The following is an 18,206-nucleotide window of genomic DNA, read 5'->3' as shown; positions in this document are numbered from 1 at the left end:
ATTATGAGCAGTATAACCAATGGAGGAGAATGATGAACTGAATGTGTTACACATGTTTTGTGTGCAGGAGAATTGTACGCACACTGAAATAGAAGGTGAATGAGTGGTACCTGGGTCAGTGTAGATAATTTTGGCAATGATGATGTAAGTTTGTCAAAAAGGATTGTTAGTTGACAATTTGGATGTTCTAGATGAGGATCTAGAGAGGTCGAGTTCGAACATTAGACATATGCAGACCGCCAATATGACTGCATTATGTACAAAGGTAGAAAATTTTAAGGAGCAGAGTGAGATTAGCAGTGGAAAGCCTACTGGTGGACCTAGATCCTCGCAGTCTCCTACCAGCAACCCCAGCAGTGCAGCACAGGGTTCAGACTGGAAATAACTTATTTTCTTCCTGAAAGAGAAAAAATGTTTCAAAAATGTTGAAACAGGTGACAAAAACTTAAAAAGCTGGCAAAGTTAAAGAAGTGACTGAAGATGACCGACTCCTCACACTCAGTGTCCAAGTATCTCTTCTACTAAAGAAGTGCTCACAGTTTCTTAAGACATGCAGTTTAGAGCCCATGTGTACTTGACATTTTTTTCTTGTTTGGTCCGTACAATCTCCTCTCACAATATGGAAAGCAAAGAGCTTGCAGTAGAAGAGATTTGTTTAGTAGTATCAAAGGTGAAGAAATGAAATGCTCATAGCTTATATGGCAGGCATTTTAAAGCCCATATTTACTAGTCTTTCTTACTTCAAATGGTTGTTCCTGTTATATCCCTGAATATTGATCATTATTCCTGGAACAACCTGTATATTTGAGAGTATATTAATAGGTGTCGATCATGGACAATCGATTCCGAGGATAACAGAAAGCGTGACTGGAGCTTCCTTTCTCCAGGTAGCGTCACCAGCAATGATGACCATGAGGTGCATTATAGTTCTGGCAGTGCTGCACCTCCACAGCCAGGAAGATATATATACACTGCACGACCGACGACAGGAAGGAGAGGTACTATTCTCCAGCCAGGAAGATATTGTCTTAACCAGCCACTGTTGGAAGCTAAAACTAACATACAATATGTGGGAAATGAGAAATGAAGTATGGAGGTTAGAAGAAACATTCTCAGAACTGCACCTTGGCACTGTGAAGAAGGGGTTAAAGGGTTGTAGTAAGAAGTACATCTCTCCAATGAACATCTGAGTGAGCAATTAGAACAAGCAGTCGATTTGGTACCATGTACATGGAACAGGGTGAGAAAGTGTGGTTGGATGCTGCTGATACGGTATTTGGGACCACAGGTACTGACGATACGGGAGCCTAGTCATACTCTAGTACAGGCGAAGGGGATAGTGGAGGCTAGTAAGGATCTAGCAGAGCGGCATACTATGCAACCTACTATCTTGGAACAGAACGTACTGAACAATGAGATGCTGCAAAAGCAGACAGCAGGACTGAAGGATTATGTGAAAATAGCAATCAGTGCCGAGAATCAGGATCTGAATGTTATACAGATTTGGTTAGATTTGCTGGACACCAGGGTAGCTGTAAGAAGACTTTTATGAACACTGGCCAACAACATAAAGGACATTCAAATGAAGACAGTAGGGCTGCAGGAGGCCATATTGCATGTGGTGGATGGGCAGTTAAATCTACACTGCTACCATCTAAGCAATTTCTGGCTGGCCTATGTATAGTGAAGAAGGAAATACTGGCTGAATTAGAGCTCACTGTTAAACCAGATGAAAAAGCCCTGTCACTATTTTATCACATTGTACTGGTAGGAATTGACATCAACAGTACAAGTGATGGTCTAATTTCCGGCAGCCAAGTACTAACTCCCAGTACAAATGTTACACAGTCTACTCCTACCCAGTGTGATAGGTGACTTAGGGGAAGTACATGCAAATTAGAACAAAGGAGGTGATGCTAATTTACAAACAAGGGAATAAACCTGTGTTAATGTCAGAGGACAAACTCCATTGCTGTCAGAGAGTGAGTTCACTATTTGCCCGACCCAAATGATCCAGACTACTGCAGGAGCATGTGAGGTGCAATTATTCCTTGGGGAGCACAGGCAGAAAGATGCCCACAGGACTTCCTGGTACCACAACCTTATTTTCAAAGAGTGGAGGTACATTGTACACTCCTGGAAATGGAAAAAAGAACACATTGACACCGGTGTGTCAGACCCACCATACTTGCTCCGGACACTGCGAGAGGGCTGTACAAGCAATGATCACACGCACAGCACAGCGGACACACCAGGAACCGCGGTGTTGACCGTCGAATGGCGCTAGCTGCGCAGCATTTGTGCACCGCCGCCGTCAGTGTCAGCCAGTTTGCCGTGGCATACGGGGCTCTATCGCAGTCTTTAACACTGGTAGCATGCCGCGACAGCGTGGACGTGAACCGTATGTGCAGTTGACGGACTTTGAGCGAGGGCGTATAGTGGGCATGCGGGAGGCCGGGTGGACGTACCGCCGAATTGCTCAACACGTGGGGCGTGAGGTCTCCACAGTACATCGATGTTGTCGCCAGTGGTCGGCGGAAGGTGCACGTGCCCGTCGACCTGGGACCGGACCGCAGCGACGCATGGATGCACGCCAAGACCGTAGGATCCTACGCAGTGCCGTAGGGGACCGCACCGCCACTTCCCAGCAAATTAGGGACACTGTTGCTCCTGGGGTATCGGCGAGGACCATTCGCAACCGTCTCCATGAAGCTGGGCTACGGTCCCGCACACCGTTAGGCCGTCTTCCGCTCACGCCCCAACATCGTGCAGCCCGCCTCCAGTGGTGTCGCGACAGGCGTGAATGGAGGGACGAATGGAGACGTGTCGTCTTCAGCGATGAGAGTCGCTTCTGCCTTGGTGCCAATGATGGTCGTATGCGTGTTTGGCGCCGTGCAGGTGAGCGCCACAATCAGGACTGCATACGACCGAGGCACACAGGGCCAACACCCGGCATCATGGTGTGGGGAGCGATCTCCTACACTGGCCGTACACCACTGGTGATCGTCGAGGGGACACTGAATAGTGCACGGTACATCCAAACCGTCATCGAACCCATCGTTCTACCATTCCTAGACCGGCAAGGGAACTTGCTGTTCCAACAGGACAACGCACGTCCGCATGTATCCCGTGCCACTCAACGTGCTCTAGAAGGTGTAAGTCAACTACCCTGGCCAGCAAGATCTCCGGATCTGTCCCCCATTGAGCATGTTTGGGACTGGATGAAGCGTCGTCTCAAGCGGTCTGCACGTCCAGCACGAACGCTGGTCCAACTGAGGCGCCAGGTGGAAATGGCATGGCAAGCCGTTCCACAGGACTACATCCAGCATCTCTACGATCGTCTCCATGGGAGAATAGCAGCCTGCATTGCTGCGAAAGGTGGATATACACTGTACTAGTGCCGACATTGTGCATGCTCTGTTGCCTGTGTCTATGTGCCTGTGGTTCTGTCAGTGTGATCATGTGATGTATCTGACCCCAGGAATGAGTCAATAAAGTTTCCCCTTCCTGGGACAATGAATTCACGGTGTTCTTATTTCAATTTCCAGGAGTGTATATATTCCATGTTGTCACTATCTGTTATGAGAAGGTTGATCCAATGGTGCAGTATGATTAGAGCTGCAAAGCAATGGTTTATTAATTAATGGCACAACTTGTGACACCTCAGGACCACAATTTCATCTCCCAGCTACCATTGTAAAAGTGCCACATCCTTTGTTGTACTGGCCACATAAATCACTATACGGATTTCCAGCCCAAAACCTAATCTACCTCAACAATACCTTGAAACCTAGTTTACTCCACTCGTTATTGCTTAACAGATGCTCCAGCACATGCAGCAATATAGTAATGACCAACACCATATAGACATGGTAAGATGTGTGTGAATTTTGGGTGCCAATTTGGTCTTGACTCTTCTTTCTGCAGTCTATATCTATTAAAGGCAAACCCCCACCCCCTCCTAACTGAGCACCCTGTGCACCAATTACCAAGTGACTAAATGAACTGTAGAAAGTAGGAAATAGTTATCAGCCAATGGACATTGTGGTTGCAGCTGAACTAGTATAAGGAAAACCTGAATGTAATGAAGACATATGTCAAACTGCAAGGCGAGTCATACAATCTTTTTCAGAAGTGTTTACAGTCAAGTCTGCAATCTGGTGTTCTGGATCTTCCATAGAGAGGAGCTGTGTTATGTTACATCTGTTTTGCCTGGCATGCTGAAATGACGAGGTATGCCACCACAACATGGTGCAAGAGGCATCAGGGAATCAGGAAAGAGGGAGGCCACAAAGGTGTTCTTTGGTAAGAACAACCGGAGCTGACACAGTAGGAGTCACCACCCAGGCCTGTCATATGCTATGCAAAGTTATCACACGTCTAGGTCTCAGGGCTACCAGCAGGGCTGAGCACCACTGACACAGTGGAAGTATGAAGCCAGGCTGGAGTGTCACTGACTGGGGTTACCACACACTCTAGCCTGCCATCGCACTTCTCCCTGTCCTGTGCGACAATGAGTGATAGCCTGTCAAAGCATTGGTGGGTCAATGGGCTTAAATAATGCTGATTTTAGCAGAGCAGCTAGCTATGAGAGGAAGTTTACACCAGTCACCATCTTTAAATGGGCCATTGAGCTGCCAAGCAAGATGCTGTCTTCACTAAGCTGCAGGACTGCCTATTGGCCTAAGTCCGGAAGCCACTGGTAGTCAAACTGTTGCCTTCTAGTGAGATGCCCACCTGTTGGCCCACTTCCACCAACTGTCAGTCACCAGCTTTGGGGTCCTCGGTTCATGCCTGAGCCTGCCTAGCTGCCTTGTGTGGACACTCTCTACCACTGCAGGCATAGTCTACCGCTGCTGGCTCCCTTTGTGCAGGTACATTTTGCTGCGGCCAGCTGTTGTCACAGTCTTCTATGGTTGAGCCTATGGTTTGATGCCACACTTTCCGGTGCATCCTGTGCTGATCCATGTGCCAGTATGGGAGTCTTCCTCAGAGGCAGTCACAGCCACACATTGCCTGGGTTGGAGCCCTTACTCAACATTCTCTTGTCCCCATACTGCTGACAGCAACACATGAACTGGATACAATGTGCTTACGCTGTGAGCTGGCCACACCAGCTAGACTAAGTGCTGAATTCAGTACCCACAACACACACCAGGGTCAAAGGCCAACCCTAGCCACTGTCTGTGACAACACAACGCTGTATTATTGTTTGAGTAGATCAGAACCTTCATAACAAGAAATGTTATTTTAGGAAGACATTTTTCTCACAAGTGAAGCAAAATGGGTTACTTGGTACTCTGATTCGTGTAATGTACACACAATTTTATGACACTGCAGGAAATGGATGTTTTAGTGTCCTATCAATTGTCCTTTATAGGGTTAGTTGATGGATTTAAACTGGCTTCTGTGCAGTTTCATTATAAGTACTGCAGACCAGATAATATGAGTGTTCTTAACATGCTGGATAAGAATCTTCAGCAAGTAAGTTCTCCCACTGACCTACACAAATCCCCTCCCTCCCCCACTCTCTCATAATAAGGTTGCTATTTAGTTTCTCAACTTCTATGGGCCAAAACTCTTATGTCATGTACAGCAGCAGATACTTATTTAACAAAAACCCTAAATAAAAAAAGTAATTCAGTGGAACATAGTGTACTATAAGGACGTCATGAACTATGAAATTTCAGATGTTTGCATTTCCTTATGAAAAATCTGTATTGTTTCAGATATATTAGTTTTTCCTAGGACACTCAGTAAATATCACCACTCCACAGATGTCTCCCATCACAGAATATCACATTTGGAAATACATTCAATGTGTCCTACAGACAAAAGTAGCGAGAGCTTCGGTACTAATATGCATGAATTTCTAGACAGATAACTCTTATGCTTAGTCATCACACTTCACCACTCTTCTGTTGTAAGTTTTTTTAAAGGAAATAAAGGGCTAACTCACACTATAAATTCTAATCTGCAAATTTAACAATGTGTAGCAATATATGTCTTGTTTAATCACCTGTGAAGAAAATATTACGTAACTGTTCAACCAAAACAGCCCTTATGCACTTATGCACTACTGTAGAGATGTCAGAAGTATAAAATTTGCCATCAATCACTGTTGAAATATCAGCTTTTCAAACTATTCAATCCCCACCATTCTCATGCAATTATCTTGGAAAATTTATCTGACGAACTGTCTTTCTGCTATATGGCTATAATTTATCTCATAGCTATTGCAATTGTTTTATTCTTCCACAGTAATATTAATACACTACACATTCAAAACATATTTAATAAACATTTTACTAATTGGAGGACACAGTTCTAAAAAAAAATCAAATTCTAAAACATTTACAATAGTGACTAACCAAATTTTAAACCCTTCAGATGCCAATAATCTGCCAAATAAATAAAAAATGGCTAACTATAACTGCTTTTAACACTTGTTTCTTCACCCACAGAATTCACCTTCATGGTACTGTGTCATTAACAATCCTGCTTTCCTATGACAGCTGTTATGTGACACGCACTGATATACTTTTCTTACATTTACATACTGTTTTATATCAAAGTCAAAAAGGATTTTTTCTTTAATATTTAATATCTGCATGCACTTTTGCTTCTCTTCTGTCATTTTGTGTTTCTGACATTTAATACACACAATGTGCCAGGAACACCTTATGGTTTTTAAACTTTTGTTGCAGGATACCTGCCATGTGGTAATGTAATACCCCACTCCACACTGGGCACTTTTGTCTGGAGTTTAGGTAAGATGGAGCACTGGTCTATGGAACACTGCACTGAGGAGATAGAACAGCTTACAAGGACAATGTCTATCACAGTTTCATGACAACTTTCAATGTAGCTTTGCTCCTGGTCGCAATACTCTGCTGCTGTGAGAATTGAGACTGTGTCAAGAAAGAACTATGAAAGACAGCAAACCTGCAGGACATTGTCATCCAGAAAACGCAAATCATGTATGGGATGCGACCTTTCATAGTCTTCAATGACCAGCTCAGCGGCAAGTTATCACACCTAGGTTGGTGGATACCAGCATTCACGATATCCTGCACAAAGACCTTCACAAACATGCATACAAGATCCGAGTTGTCCACAAGCTTACTGAAAGGGACAAGATGATGAGACAAGTTCCTGGAGCTTCTGTAACATGAAGAGATCATTGTGAACAGGTTAATGATGTCAGACGAGCCTCATTTCCACTTGTATGGGTATGTAAACAAACAGAACTATCAATTCTGCAATGCACAACCCAGTTTGAATTGCTGGGGCATCCTACGCACAGTGCAACAGTGACAGTGCGGTGCACCAATTCCTCTCAGCACACTATTGGTCCATATTTTTTTGAAAGTTAGGGATATTCCGTAAAAGTAAATTCTGAGCACTATGGAGATACATAGCAAACATTTCTGCATCATGAAGTCAGTTCACATCATCACCCACAGTTCCACCAAAATAGAGCAACAGCCCATACTGCACATCTTTCCACAGGAGTCCTTAATGAAATTTTTCCAGTCAGAATTATTTCTTGCTTTGGGGACATCAATTGGCCTTCTTGTTCACCCGACCTGACAGCACCTAAATATTTTTGTTGGGGCTATCTTAAATATAAAATTTGTGAGCAAAACCCAACCAGCATTGACAAGTAAAAAGATTGAATTCGTGATTGCATTCGGGAGATTCCAAATGACATGTTTCAGTGAGTTATGTTATCACTTCCAGGACAGACTACATGAATGTGTTATTCAGCATGGTAGACACTTGTCAAATCTTATTTTCAAAGCAATACATGCTAATTCTCTACAAAAAAGAGAATATATCTTTATACGATTTCCCCCGAGTTGTTGTTTTATTTTCAAGAAAGTCAGGTGTTTCTGGATACCTTGTACAAAGCTACATTATCAGAATTGTCATACAACGAAATAATTGTTGACCAGATACAATTTTTATCTCTTGCCATTCAACTCATCACTCATTTACAACTCACCACCATCACCAATGATATATGTGGAGACAGTAACTGTTCCCAAAAGAACAGAATACTGTTGATGACCGTGCAGCTTTTCCTTGGAATAAATGATGACCAACTGAAACCCTCAGCTGCCGACAGGTGTTGTTGATATACCTCGATGTGGACAGTTGAAAATGTGTGCCCCGACCGGGACTCTAACCCGGGATCTCCTGCTTACATGGCAGACGCTCTATCCATCTGAGCCACCGAGGACACAGATGAATAGCGCGACTGCAGGGACTTATCCCTTGTATGCTTCCCGTGAGACTCCCGGTCGGGGCACACATCACCAATGATGATGATGTAACAACATGTAATATTATTATGGTACAGAATTACTGCTGCTGATGATGTGATGTGAAAATGAAAAATGAAACAAGCTTGATCACTGATTATTATATGACAGTTTATATAATATTTGGAGAAAAATTTAAATAACTGTTTCATGAAGGAGCTCAATTAAATCAAACTTATATCGGATGCTTCTGGTTTTCATGGAAGACCACTGGCTTTGGCTACAGTCCTTATACTTCATACTGTTAGCTTGTGAGTACTTTTACAGGCTTATACTCACGTCGCCAACAGTAGTGGTACTGGTTATGGAAATTCAAAATAGTCAAGAGAGTGGTGTGTTGACTTCATGCCCTCCATATCCTCATCGTGAGATGCCTCAGGGCTGAGGATGACATGGCAGCCAGTTGACACTGTTGGCCATTCAAGACCTGTTTGGATGGGGTATCCCTCCCCCCTTTTCATTAACACTTATCTCTCTGAATATGGCACAGAACAACAACTTCCTGAAAACATACTGCTGCATCTCACAGCATCATAAATTAGGTACTTTCTGCTCAGATGTCACTTACTTAACAAATAAATATGTACTTCTTAAAATTGAGTAGTGACAAAAAATGGTTCAAATGGCTCTGAGCACTATGGGACTCAACTGCTGAGGTCATTAGTCCCCTAGAACTTAGAACTAGTTAAACCTAACTAACCTAAGGGCATCACAAACATCCATGCCCGAGGCAGGATTCGAACCTGCGACCGTAGCGGTCTCGCGGTTCCAGACTGCAGCGCCTTTAACCACACGGCCACTTCGGCCGGCTGAGTAGTGACCTTTCAAAGCTAAGTGTGTGATTGAGGCAACAACTACTCATTTTTCAACTAAGTGTTGCTACAGAGAGTCACTTGTGCTGATATTTTGAACTGTATGCAAGAAACAGAAGAGTATGCAAGCCGGTGTTAGTTGTGATGATGACTTCCAGGTGAGTAAAGCAGCACATGAGCTGTTAAAGTGAATAGCTCTTTAATGTTCTGAAACTTGGAAAAATGCAAAGTAAATTCTCTCCAAATACAAGTAAATCTGCACAAGCCTATCAAAGTACTGCAATGCAAAAATGATTGACCAGGAATATTATTTGTATGACAAGATGGGAGTGCCTGGAAACAGAAATGATATTCTCTAATACTCCCTTCAACAGAAAAGTTCCACTTATCAAGTAATGATTGTAGCTCACATCAAACTAGTCCCCTTGGCTATCTACACACAGTTGCCAACATTTATGGAGGTCTTGGAAGCAAGCATGTAAATTTTCAACTCCTTCCAAATTGACAATGTACCGATAAGTGTAGAGCAGATATGGCTCCAATTCAAAGAATTATATTGGAAGCAACTGAGAGATTTATCCAAATAAATTAACAAAAAATGGAGTTGATACCCCTTAGTGCACAAAACGGATCAGAACATTGTTCCAGAACCAAAGAAAAAAGAACGCCAAATTTAAATGAACGCGAAATCTCCAAGATTGGCAATCTTTTACAGAAGCATGAAGTTTAGCACTGACTTCAATGCAAGAAGTTTGTAATAGTTTCCACGAGAAAATTTTGTCTCAAAACCTGGCAGAAAATCCAAAGAGATTCTGGTCGTACGTAAAGTATGCTAGCAGCAAGACACAATTAATGCCTTCTCTTCAAGGTCAATGGAAATACTATCGATGAGAGTGCTGCCTAAGCAGAGTTACTAAACACAGTCTCCTCAAATTCCTTCACCAAAGACGACGAAGTAAATATTACAGAATATGAATCAAGAGCATGATTAACTTAAAAGTAGATATCCTTGGAATAGTGAAGCAATTTAAATCACTTTATATGAACGAGTCTTCCAGTCCAGACTGTATACCAATTACGTTCCTTTCAGAGTATGCTGATGCAATATCTGTATACTTCAAGGGAGGCCCATATCATTGACGTCAATATGCAGCAGGATTCTGGAACATGTATTATGAATTACCCCAATGAGAACAGTATACTGACATACAGTCAACACGTATTTAGAAAACATTGTTCTTCTGAAACACAACTAGCTCTTTACTCATATGAAGTGTTGATTGCTAGTGACCAGGGATTTCAAATTGAGTCCATATTTTTAGATTTCCAGAAGGCTTTTGACACTGTACCTCACAAGTGGCATGTAGACAAAGTGCATACTTTTGGAATATTGTTTCAGTTCCTGTCAGAAGTGTCACTTTTCTCAGTAACTGACAGAAAGTCATCGAGTAAATCAGAAGTGATTTCTGAGATTCCCCAACGTACTATTGTAGGCCCTCTGCTGTTCCTGTTCTGCATAAATGAATAGGAGACAATCTGAGCAGTTGTCTTGGATTGTTTGCAGATGATGCTGCTGTTTATAATCTAGTAAAGTAATCAGAAGATCAAAATAAAGCACAAAATGTTTTAGAAAAGATATCTGTGTGGTGTGAAAATTGGCAACTGACTCTAAATAATGAAAAGCGTGAAGTGATCCACATGAGTGCTAAAAGAAATCCATTAAACTTCTGTTGCACAATAAATCTGACAAATCCAAAGGCCATAAATTGAACAAAATACCTAGGAACTACAATTATGAACAACTTAAATTGGAAAGAACACATGGAAAATGTTGTGGGGAAGGCAAACCAGAGACACTCTTTGGTAGAGCACTTAGAAGGTGCAACAGGTCTACTAAAGAGACTGCCTCCTTATCAGATAGGATTAACAGAGTATATCAAGAAAGGTCGAAGAAAAGCAGCACATTTTTATTATGGAGAAATAGGGCAGAGAGTGTCACTGATATGATGCAGGATTTGGGGTGTACATCAGTAAAACAAAGTAATTCCATCCTGGATGTTCCATTGTTTCATTAAAACAAAGGAATTTTTCCATTGCAGTGGGATATTGTCACGAAATTTCGATCACCAACTTTCTCCTTCAAATGCGAAAATATTTTATTGACGCTAACCTACATAGGGTATAACGATCATCATAATAAAATACAGGAAATCAGACCTCACACAGAAAGATATGGGTGTTTGTTTCTTCAGTGAGCTGTTAGAGACTTTATTGTGTAGGTGGTTCGATGAACCCTCTGCTGGGCACTAAAGTGTGATTTGCAGAGTATCCATGTACATGCGGATGTAGACAATGATGCTTGTAAGCTCATTTGTCACAGCTCTTTGGATGTCTGTGGTATCTTGATAACACTTTCATCCCAGTTGCCTTTTCACTCAAGGAAACAAGGAAAAAATCACAAGGCTAGAGGTCCGGAGAAACATCTAGCCAGATACTTGGGAACAGATAAAGCACTATGGGTCCTTGCACTGTCATGCACTAAGAACCACTCCTGATAATGGTGCAAATGGGTTGGTGATGTCAAATTGCTTGTCACAAACATTTCAAAACTTCGATGTAAAGAGTTTGGTTCACTGTTTGATCTGGAGGAACATACTCATAGTGAACTAATCCTTTACCATAATGCAATTAATATTGTCTTTGTTCTCTAAGGTGGTGGATTGAATTTTTTCGCGCCTGGTGATCCAGGAGGATCCTGTCATTCAACATTTCATGTTGGGGTAATACTGGTAACACCAATTTCCACTCCCCCCACAATAATCCTTGACAGAAATGTGGAATCACATCTGGCTCTATCCAGTAGTTGAGTAGGAATTCTTCGTCTTTCCTCTTTCTGCCTGTCCGTGTGTGTGGGAAAAGTTTTGCATTAAATTTCTGTTTCCCTAAATCTTCACGTAAAATCTTATGACACACATCACAATTCCAATTAAGTTCTTCTGGTATCACATGCACAGTTGCACGGCAGTCTTCTTGCAATAACTGCCTTACACACACCATGTTTGCACTGGTATGTGCTGTAGATGGGCAACCAGCTTGGGGATCGTCCTACACTGAATCTCTACCTTCACAAAACCTTTCGTGCCACTCAAAAACACAACTTCTTGAAAGTGCCTCACCAACATATGCTTGCTTCATCCTTTTCCCTGGTCCACTATGGCTTTTTCTGAGCTTAATGCAGAACTTAATGTTCACTCTTTGCTCACAATCAGCACAGCATCCACTGTGTCACCATAAGTAATGTGCCAAAAACCCAAACAGTGTGTTTCTAAGCACAGCCCTGCCACCTAGTAAGTTTGCACAGACACATGGCCAAGGCCATTTCAAGCAGGCACACATACCAGGTAACATGAAAACAATATTTGTTCCTTTTTAGTATTGCAAACTCAGAAAAAATACCTGCTCTGCAACTTTTCTGACAAGGGGAAAATTAATACCAGGCAATAAAACTTATTTTCAGTTAGCGAGATAGCTGTGTGTGACAAAATAAGAATGTAACTTGAAAATAGTGAAGAAAGCTCCAATGACATAGAAACTTTGTATGTTACCAACAGAAGCTTTATATGTTACCAACAGAATACTTTCTGCCACTGAATACGAAGAGATTATGTTACATCTAAAGTTAAGGCTGATATAGTTCAATAAATAAAATATTTATTTCAGCATTTTTGCATATGACATTTGTTTCTCATAATGCATTAAAAATTATTTCTTCGCTGTCTTTGTCCATTACACGTACACATTCCTTTTCCATGATTAAGGATAACACAGAACATTGAAGGTTATAGTTATTGCTCCATAGTTAATTTGTGGCAAGACAGTTCCCTTTCTATCACCTCTAAGCAAAACATGACATAGTGTTGTCTCATCACCAGTCACACAATTTGCTTTGTTGGACTACAAGTTATAAAAAACATTACTATTCTGAGATAAATATTGTAAACTGACAGCTTACATCACTAAGTATGAATTGAGAACACGTTACAATATAAATAATTTCTTTTCAATGCATCAACAATAACTGTATTCTACTGAACAGTCCCTATAGCAAGAGAACCATTCCAACAAAAACTGGGTCAGACAGGAGAGAAAGAAACAGAAGTATTAAGAACTTACTTGGCGAGTGGAATATTATCCCGATCAGCATATGCATCGTATAAGTACTCACTGTAAAGGAAACAAACAGTAAGACACATGCTGTTATTTGGATACAGCAATTGCACTCCATGCACAGATCACTTTTAAGTTGTAATATGGGGGAAACAAATTGCAAAGAAAGAGCTGTACACAATCATCATCACATAGTCATCATCATGAACAATAACAACAACAACAACAACTACTACTACTACTACTACTACTGCTACTGCTTGCTATAAGGATTGTTAACACTGACACAAAAACAAACTTCAACGGCACAAAGAAATTAGTATTGTAAGAGAATAACACATAAAAATTCATTAAATGTCAAGTTATTCGTTAATAAGTAGCATGCCCCTTTCACATTTGTACTATGAATAAAAACACTAAGAGATGTAATTTGATGACTTAAAAAAAAAAAAAAAAAAAAAAAAACCGAAAATGTCGAACTTTTTGAAGTATAATGGCTGCTAAAACAAAGTTACACAAGCAACTGAGACAACTGGCACAAAAACACAGACATTTAACAAATGATCAAAAGACTGAAAAAGGATCAAACTACAGTGCCAAGTACAATGTCTTCTACATACAGAAAAACCTTAATTTATCAGTAACAAAAATCTGAACTAAACTGGATTAAAAAAAAAAAATTCCCCAAAATAGTAAATTGAAATAATACAGGTAATGAAAAGGTTTTTGATTTGGCATTCCTTCACAGTGAAAAAGGAAAAACAGGTTTGTAAGAGCCACCTGTAAGCATACAAGATGAAAAACCATGTACAACACTGTTTGGCATTCTACTTTAATTGTCTAGTGAGAAAGCTCTCAGTAAGAAAACAAGCAACACAAGCCACTGCATACAGTGGCAGCACACAGCACTCTAAGAAATTACGTATCACGAACACTTAGTTTCTTTGTTATGATCTCACAATCTCTCTATGCTCGGTAACACTCATTTTTTAATTATATTTGCTTTGACACTATATCTACAACACTATTCTCTTATCATTTAGTTCTTTATTGTATAGCATTTCAACTATCTACCATCAAGCAATACTTTAATTCTATCCCAGTAATTATTTTTCATTTGTTGTATATTCCATTTTATTTCTTATTTCACTCACGTCCTATGAGTTCAACTTGCAGCAATTCAGTGTGACTTTCCATTCTGCTACTCTCACGCCAAGTCTAACCCTTTTTCCCCTTTTGTTTAAGAAAAAATAATATAGAATATAATGCTCTGTACCTACACTTCATTTACTTTTACCTCCACCTCACTCCTGGAAAAAGCCAGGCAGACTTCTCAATTACCTAAATGTTGATACCAGTGTCAGGTATGATAAAATATGCAAACCAAATTAAATTCTCTCAGATGTTAAGGTAACTTAATGAAGAATAGCAAGAAATTTAAACGGGCCATTCAAAACAAGTGAAAACTACAATTTAAGTAAAAACACTAGAAAGAAAGTGTAAAGGTTGTTTCAGAAGTGATGGGCAATATTCAGGGATATGATGGGAATGACCATTCAAAACAAAAGTCATGAAAACAAGGAATCTAAAACGTATACTTTTACGAGCATTTCTTGATCTTCGATACTGTGAAACAAATCTCGTCTACTGCAAGCTCCTTGCCTTTCATATTTTGCGAAGTGATAGTATGGAACAAAATAAGAAAAATACGTTCAGTAAACATGAGCTCTAAAATGCGTAACTTAAGAGCTATGAGCACTTTTTCATCTTCACCACTTTGAAACACAACTCTTCTAATGAATTTGTTTCACAGTATCAAAGATCAAGAACTGCTCATAGCTCTTAAGGTATGTGTTTTGGAGCCCATTTTTACTTGACTTTTTTGTTTCAAATGATCATTGCCATCATATCCCTGAATACTGACCAACATTTCTGAAACATCCTGTACATCCTTTTTAATGGTGCAAAAAACACTGCACTGCATTAGTTAAAATGAAAAGTTAAGGACAAAGATAGTAATTACAAATTATAAGAAATAGTTTATGCAAATTGGTTAAAGCAAAGTTATTATAGAAAAGTAGCAAAAAGGAACAAATTAACAAAAACAAACTGACTGAAAAAACTAATGTTTTCATTAAAATATGTAGAACACACACACACACACACACACACACACACACACAAAATAATTGAGACATCAAGAAAAGAGAAACATCACAGGAAAAACTAAAATACGGAAGCAGATGTTCTGGCTGGCTAAACACGTCAATTCAATAAGAAAATGGAAAAGTTGTATAAAAAATATAAAACTTTGGCAATGTTTGTGCTTCTTTGTTATTTTTTGGTGGTGTCCTAGAACTATTATCAGATGGAGTTAGCACGCCTGCCTCCCGAATTGGATGCTGGGGATCTGTGAAACAAGATGGTGGCACCCTTATCGGTTTGCACCAATCTGGAACAGCAGAGTGTCATTAGATTTCTGTTAGCTGAAGGGTTGAAACCACTTGAAATTCACCATCAGATGGTAGGGCAATATGCTGATAGTCCTTTGAGTTAAACGCAAGTGAAGGAGTGGGCAGATAAATGCAAATGAGGTAACAAGTGTTAAAGATTCACCACGCCTAGGACGCACTGACTGCACAGTCATCGAGAACACCATTGCGAGAGTTGATGAGTTGATACAAGAAAACAAGTGTATCAGATTGAGTGATATTGCAGCAACACTGAAAATTAGTGTCAGATCACCCACCATATTGTTCATGACATACTGATGCTCAAGAAAGTGTATCCGAGGTGGATTACAAAACATCTGACATCAAAAATGAAAGAACGGCACATGGAGTGTGCAGGGAGGTGTTGTGACAGCATGAGACTGAAGGGGAGGCATTTCTTCACTGTACTGTAATGTGAGATGAGAGTTGGGTGCATTTTTATGAACCTGAATGAAACCAGGCTTGGACTGGTGACATTCTTCATCTCCAAAACCCAGGATGTTAACTGAAAGAAGTGCTAGAAAGGCAATGTTAACTTGTTTTGGGACCTTAAGCGAGCAATTCTTGAACACTACATGCCAAGAGCTCAAAATGTGAACAATGCAATGTACATAGTCCTTATGTGTGAAAATTTAAAACCAGCAATTTGAGGGAGCGGTGCAGACTGGTGACCGGTCACATTAGATACTTTCAAAGACCTGACGCACGTCTGCCTGCCTGTTTTTTGGGAGCGCCACCTGTGATGCCGGGTTTCTGTTGTGTGTTACAAAAAACGGAACACCGGAATTTAGAGTTGGTTGGTTGGTTGGTTGGTATAAAAGAGGGGGGGAAGGGACCAAACTACGAAGTCATCCGTCCTTTGTTCCTAATAAAACAATGCCACAAGTGTGAGAATAAAACAGACGAGACATATAATACAAAATGGAAAGAAAGGAAAAACCACAAGAATGAATGAAAGGCAATGAATACCAAAAGGAACAAAGGAGGACAAGAAAATGACAGAGAGACACTAGAAACAGATGAGAGTACACAAGAAAGCAGATTACAGTGGCTGGCCGACCATGAGAATAAAAAGGAGAAGCCGGCCACTCTGCAACACATTAAAACCTCCACCCTAAAACCACTAGGGTGGAGGACACAGAGGGACAAAGTACATGTGCTAAAACGTAGATCAGATGATAAAACCCAGCCTCACAAATAAAACATAGAACTAAATTAGCCAATGAGGCGGGGTCAGGTAAAATGAGCGGCAATGAGTCCAGTAACCCAAGATTCCATTGCTGGGCAGTCAAATGGCTCTGAGCACTATGGGACTTAACATCTATGGTCACCAGTCCCCTAGAACTCAGAACTACTTAAACCTAACTAATCTAAGGACATCACACAACACCCAGTCATCATGAGGCAGAGAAAATCTCTGACCCCGCCGGGAATCGAACCCGGGAACCCGGGCGCGGGAAGCGAGAACACTACCGCACGACCACGAGCTGCGGACGCTGGGCAGTCAAAGTGGGACAGTGCACCAGAATATGGGCCACTGTCAACTGGGCGCCGCACCTACACTGAGACGGGTCTTCACGGCGGGAGAGGTAACCGTCGGTCGCCCATGCGTGGCCAATGCGGAGTCAGCAGAGGACAGCTGATTCCCTGCAAGAGGCCCGCATGGAAGACTTTCACGCAATTGTTGTCGCTTTAATGACAAGCAGTTTGTTGTGTGTACTGTTATGCCATTCCATCTCTCAAAGCCTAAAAACCCTACGGGGTGTAGGTCAGAAAGCAGGTCAGGTTCAGAGATGTCCATCTCCAGAAGCGGTTCCCGCATAGCCTGTTTGGCCAGCCTGTCAGCAAGTTCGTTGCCTGGGATGCCGAAGTATCCTGGGGTCCACACAAACACCACTGAACGATGGGACCATTCCAGAGCATAGATGGACTCCTGGGTGGACACTACCAAAGGATGGTGAGGGTAGCACTGGTCGATTGCTTGTAGGTTGCTCAAGGAGTAAGTACACAGGATAAACGATTCCCTGGGGCATGAACGGATATACTGAAGAAGTGCACGAGATATGGCCACCAGTTCTGCAGTGAATACACTGCACCCAATGGGCAAGGAACGCTGTTCAATATGTCCTCCATGGGCATACGCAAAGCCGATGTGAGCAACAGCCCTCGTGTAAACCACTTCGTGGCCTCTGTACTTGTCAAGAATCAAGAGGAAGTGGCAGCGGAGAGCCGCAGGGTTAACTGAGTCCTTAGCGCCATGTGAAAGGTCCAGGCAAACGCTGCTGCCTAGGTGTACACCATGGAGGTGTATGTGAATGGACCTCAAATATAGGTGGTAAACGCAATGACTCCAGTTCAGAAAGAAAGGATCGGACATGAACTGCAATTGGAAGCCCTGACCTGGGCCA

General features: G+C 41.5%; 1 protein-coding gene across 5 annotated transcripts in view; it reads right to left on the bottom strand.

Annotated features, from left to right (window-relative positions):
• The window catches only part of LOC126236235 (prominin-like protein), a 572,733-nt gene that overhangs the window by 81,917 nt on the left and 472,610 nt on the right, over positions 1-18,206 (bottom strand). For 4 of the 5 annotated variants that reach the window (XM_049945374.1, XM_049945373.1, XM_049945375.1 and 1 more), the window contains one exon: positions 13,313-13,363. The exons of the other annotated variant lie outside the window; for it this stretch is intronic. In XM_049945374.1, coding sequence (XP_049801331.1) covers positions 13,313-13,363 — 51 coding nt within the window. The remainder of the gene's footprint in view (positions 1-13,312; positions 13,364-18,206) is intronic. 5 annotated transcript variants of the gene reach the window in all.

Source organism: Schistocerca nitens, chromosome 2 (genome assembly GCF_023898315.1).
Source record: "Schistocerca nitens isolate TAMUIC-IGC-003100 chromosome 2, iqSchNite1.1, whole genome shotgun sequence".
Taxonomy (NCBI): Eukaryota; Metazoa; Arthropoda; class Insecta; order Orthoptera; family Acrididae; genus Schistocerca; species Schistocerca nitens.
The sequence above is the reverse complement of the archived record's forward strand: the minus strand, read 5'-3'. Positions and strand labels throughout refer to the sequence as shown.